The sequence below is a fragment of the Cariama cristata genome, unplaced genomic scaffold, assembly GCF_000690535.1.
Source record: "Cariama cristata isolate BGI_N322 unplaced genomic scaffold, ASM69053v1 scaffold28495, whole genome shotgun sequence".
Classification (NCBI taxonomy): domain Eukaryota; kingdom Metazoa; phylum Chordata; class Aves; order Cariamiformes; family Cariamidae; genus Cariama; species Cariama cristata.
Genome location: NW_009618543.1, coordinates 1,535 through 6,391, shown reverse-complemented (window position 1 = coordinate 6,391; position 4,857 = coordinate 1,535). Strand labels below are relative to the sequence as shown.

The window sequence follows — 4,857 nt, the reverse complement described above, 5'->3', positions numbered from 1 at the left end:
CCCCAACCCGCGCTCTTCCTCTTTCCAGGAAGGTCCTGCCACCGTCCTCACTGCCGTCAAGAAGAAGGTCAAGAACGTCGGCATCTTCCTCAAGGTGACACCGTGAGGGGGTGGGGTGGGGAAAAATGAGGTGAAACCCCTTGATTTTGGGCAAAAGCCCTCAAATTTTTTTATAAAACCCCCAATTTTGGTCTTTTTTATCTGAAAAAAAAAAAAAGAACGAAGACGAAGAAGAAGAGGAAGAGGAGAAGGATGAAGCTGAAGATCTCCTTGGTCGCAGCTCCCGGGCAGCTCTGTTGACGGAAAGGACGCGGGTAGGTCATCTCTCCCTCGCCCCTTCTTTTTTTTTGGGGGGGGAAGGATATGACATCACCTCTGCCCCGCCCCTTCAGAATGAATTGACGGCAGAGGAGAAACGCCGAGCTCACCAGAAAGAGTTGGCGGCTCAACTCAACGAAGAAGCGCGTCGGCGGTTGACGGAGCAGAAGGGCGAGCAGCAGATCCAAAAGTAACCCAAAATGGCGGGAGGAGGGGGGTGGAGGTTTGATTACTTGGTTGGAGGGGCTCCCTCTGACGTCACCGCCATGTCATCGTAGGGCTCGTAAGTCCAACATCTCCTACAAAAACCCAGCGTTGATGCCGAAGGAGCCCCACATCCGCGAGATGAAGATCTACATCGACAAGAAGTACGAGACCGTCATCATGCCCGTCTTTGGCATTGCCACGCCCTTCCACATCGCCACCATCAAGGTGAGGGGACACACCCTCGTTTTCTAGGACACGCCCGAAATTTCCTTGGGGGAACCTGGTTTTGGGGGAGAGAGGGGGTGGGGATGGGTGGGACAAACCTGGGGGAGAGGTTCCAGGTGGGTGTGGAGATTGAGGGGCTTTTGGGGTGCAGCTTGAGCCCCACCTTCAAGCCCAGGTGGTTTTGGGGTTCCACCTTCAAGCCAAGGTGGGTTTGGGGTTCCACCTTCTCCCCATCTTCAAGCCAATGTGGTTTTGGGGTTCTGTCTTCAAGCCAAGGTGGTTTTGGGGTTCCACTTTCAAGTTAAGGTGGTTTTGGGGTTCAGCCTTCTCCCCATCTTCAACCCAAGGTGGTTTTGGGGTTCCACCTTCAAGCCCAGGTGGTTTTGGGGTTAAACCTTCAACCCAAGGTGATTTTGGGGTTCCACCTTAAAGTTAGATGGTTTTGGGGTTCCACGTTCTCCCCACCTTCAACCTAAGGTGGTTTGGGGGTTCTGCCTTCCACCCCAGGTGATTTTGGAGTTCCACCACTCTTCTGTGCACCCCCAACCCACCACCTCCCCAACTTTTCCTCTAAAACTTTCTCTCCATTTTGTTTTTTTTTGGGGGGTTCAACCCCCCCAACCTCTTCATTTTTGGGGTGACCCCCCCCCCATTATTTTTTGACCTTCTAGAACATCAGCATGTCGGTGGAAGGAGACTACACCTACTTACGCATCAACTTCTACTGCCCGGGTAGCGCTTTAGGACGTAACGAGGGCAACATCTTCCCCAATCCCGAGGCCACCTTCGTCAAGGAGATGTGAGGCCACCAGCGGGGTTGGGTGAGATTTGAAAAGGGGGGCGGGACACAATTTTATGATGTTCTATGAGGTCACCTCAACTTTTGGATCCTACCAGCACCTATCGCGCGTCCAACATGAAGACGCCAGGTGAACAAACGGTACCGGCCCTCAACCTTCAAAATGCTTTTCGCATCATCAAGGAGGTCCAAAAACGTTACAAAACCCGGGAAGCTGAGGAGAAGGAGAAGGAGGTGAGGACCAAGATGAGGTGGGAGCTTGTGAAGAAGTTGAGGACCTCACCCTCCAAAAAAACCCCCATCTCGGTGTCTTCTCCAGGGCATCGTCAAACAAGATTCGTTGGTCATCAACCTCAACCGTAGCAACCCCAAGTTGAAGGACCTCTACATCCGTCCCAACATTGCCCAGAAGAGGATGCAAGGTTCTTTGGAGGCCCACGTCAATGGTATGGACCTGAGGTGGGATGGGTGGGACCTTCTGGAAGGGTTTTTTTGGGGTGGGGGTGGACCTTAAATTGTCCCCACCCCAGGTTTCCGCTTCACCTCGGTGCGCGGTGACAAAGTGGACATCCTCTACAACAACATCAAACACGCCGTCTTCCAGCCTTGCGATGGCGAGATGATCATCGTGCTCCACTTCCATCTCAAGGTCTTCTTCTGGTGGTTGGAGAATTTGGGGAGCGGGGGGTGACAGGGAGGGGAGGAGGGCCTTGGTGATGACATCGTTTGTTCGTGTTGACCTCAGAACGCCATCATGTTTGGGAAGAAACGTCACACGGATGTCCAGTTCTACACGGAAGTCGGAGAGATCACCACCGATTTGGGCAAACACCAACACATGCACGACCGCGATGACCTCTACGCCGAGCAGGTTGGTCGAAGGTCCTCCTTCTTTGATGATGTCATCAGAAGAAGGAAGTGACCTCATGTATCTCCTCCCTCCACCCTAAAAAAAGATGGAACGGGAGATGCGTCACAAGTTGAAGACGGCTTTCAAGAACTTCATTGAGAAGGTGGAAGCACTCACCAAGGAGGAGTTGGAGTTTGAGGTGCCCTTCCGGGAGTTGGGGTGAGTGGACACCAAGGCCACCGGGGGTGGGGGGGTCACCATCATCTTGGGGTCTCCTCATTGCCTTTTGGGGTCTTCTCATCTTTTTTGGGGGTCTCATCTGTTTTTGGGGTCTTCTGATGGGTTCTGGTGACTCCTCATGGTTTTTGGGGAGTCTACTTAGGGGTTTTGGGAGTCTCTCCATCCATTTTTGGGGTCTCCTCCTTGGTTTTTGGCATCTCCTCATGGTTTTTTGGGGTCTTCTCATGGGTTTTGCAGTCTCTTTCTCCATTTTTGGGCGTCTCCTCATGGGTTATTGGGGTTGCCTCATGGATTTTGGGGTCTCTCTTCATGTCTGAAGTCTCCTCATGTTGTTTTGGGGATCTTCTCATGGTTTTGGGGATCTCTTTCTCCTTTTTTGAGGTCTCCTCATGTTCTTTTGGTGTCTCCTCATGGTTTTTTGGGGTCTTCTCATGGGTTTTGGGTTCTCTTTCTCCATTTTTGGGGTCTCCTCATGATTTTTGGCCATGTCCAACCCCTCTTTCGGCAGGTTCAACGGCGCCCCGTACCGCAGCACCTGCCTTCTCCAACCCACCAGCAGCGCCTTGGTCAACTGCACCGAGTGGGTAAGTTGACGTGAGGTGGGAATTGGAGTGGGTTGGTTTTTTTTTTTTGACATCATCACAACTTTGGGGGGCTCACCCCACTGATGTCACCCTTCAACCCCACCCCTCAGCCCCCCTTCGTGGTGACCTTGGACGAGGTGGAGCTGATTCATTTTGAGAGGGTCCAGTTCCACCTGAAGAACTTCGACATGGTCATCGTCTACAAGGACTACAGCAAGAAGGTCACCATGATCAACGCCATCCCCGTCGCCTCCCTTGACCCAATCAAAGAATGGCTCAAGTAGGCTCCGCCCCTCGCCTCCTATTGGCCACGCCCTACCCCTACCCGCTCACCTTTCTCTTCCTCTTCCAGCTCTTGCGACCTCAAGTACACGGAGGGCGTCCAGTCCCTCAACTGGACCAAGATCATGAAGACCATCGTGGATGACCCTGAGGGCTTCTTCGAGCAGGGGGGTTGGTCCTTCCTGGAGCCTGAGGGCGAGGTACCATGTTTAGGTGGTGGCCATGCCCCCTTGGTGACCCCAACCCCCCCTTTTGATAGCCCTGCCTCCAAGTTCTCCAGATTGGCCCCACCCTTGATGTCCCCACCCTTGGTGTCCCCATCCCAGGTTCTCCAGGTTGTCCCCACCCCTCAATGTCCCCCCCACCTCGGTGTCCCCACCACTTTCTTGTCCCCAGGGCAGCGACGCAGAGGTGGGCGAATCTGAGTCGGAGATGGAGGATGAGACCTTCAACCCTTCGGAGGAGGACTACGAGGAAGAGGAGGAGGACAGTGATGAAGATTACTCCTCCGAGGCCGAAGAGTCAGGTAACAGCGGTGGGGTCGCCTGACCCCAAGGAGGGTGTGGCATAGCTCCAAGGAGGGTGGCCTGTCCCTCAAGAGACCACCATGTCCCCATGGAGTCCCACCAAAACCCGTTGGAGATCCCAACCACCTCCCCTTGGAGGCCACCATGTCCCCATGGAGTCCCACCAAAACCCGTTGGAGATCCCAACCACGTCCCCCTGGAGGCCACCACGTCCCTGTGGAGGCCACCGGGTCCCCATGGAGTCCCACCAGAACCCCTTGGAGATCCCAACCACCGTCTCCTTCTAGAATATTCCAAGGAGTCCCTGGGCAGCGAGGAAGAGAGCGGCAAAGACTGGGACGAACTGGAAGAAGAAGCCCGAAAAGGTGAGTCCAAGGGGTTGGAAGTGGGGGGGAGAACCCCCCAAAAATCTAGGGGACCTCCCTGCCCCCCCCAATCCCTTCTCCCCCCCCCCCGCAGCTGACCGGGAGAGCCAATATGAGGAGGAGGAGGAGCATGGGCGCAGCCGGAAGAGGAAGGCTCCTGCTGGGCGGGGCGCCCACCCCCGCAACCCAGGACCCCCCAAAAAGAAGAGGAAGTAGGGGAACCCCCTCCCCTGCCCCTCCTTGAAAAATCTGGGGGGGGCCTTGGCAAAAAGTTGGGGTCCTCCTGCAAAATTTGGGGGTTTTCTTGTAAAATTTGGGGGGTTCTCAGAATTTGGGGGGGTATCAAAATTTGGGGAGTTCTTGTCAAAATTTGGAGGGTTCTCCTTAAAATTTGGAGGGTTCTTCTCAAAATTTGGGGAATTCTCCTCAAAATTCTTCTCAAAATTTGGGGACTTCTCCT

At 54.3% G+C, this 4,857-nt stretch overlaps 1 protein-coding gene across 1 annotated transcript in view; it reads left to right on the top strand.

The window, feature by feature from the left end:
- SUPT16H (suppressor of Ty 16 homolog (S. cerevisiae)) overlaps nt 1–4,613 on the top strand; it is a gene marked incomplete at its 5' end in the record, with an annotated part of 5,781 nt that extends 1,168 nt beyond the window's left edge. Inside the window, 16 exons of the mRNA XM_009700900.1 lie at nt 29–94; nt 219–314; nt 393–508; nt 597–750; nt 1,422–1,549; nt 1,648–1,783; nt 1,869–1,995; nt 2,080–2,198; nt 2,295–2,420; nt 2,506–2,618; nt 3,148–3,223; nt 3,334–3,503; nt 3,576–3,705; nt 3,902–4,031; nt 4,320–4,397; nt 4,492–4,613. Coding sequence (XP_009699202.1) covers nt 29–94; nt 219–314; nt 393–508; nt 597–750; nt 1,422–1,549; nt 1,648–1,783; nt 1,869–1,995; nt 2,080–2,198; nt 2,295–2,420; nt 2,506–2,618; nt 3,148–3,223; nt 3,334–3,503; nt 3,576–3,705; nt 3,902–4,031; nt 4,320–4,397; nt 4,492–4,613 — 1,887 coding nt within the window. The remainder of the gene's footprint in view (nt 1–28; nt 95–218; nt 315–392; nt 509–596; nt 751–1,421; nt 1,550–1,647; nt 1,784–1,868; nt 1,996–2,079; nt 2,199–2,294; nt 2,421–2,505; nt 2,619–3,147; nt 3,224–3,333; nt 3,504–3,575; nt 3,706–3,901; nt 4,032–4,319; nt 4,398–4,491) is intronic.
- Nucleotides 4,614–4,857: the final 244 nt, after the last annotated feature.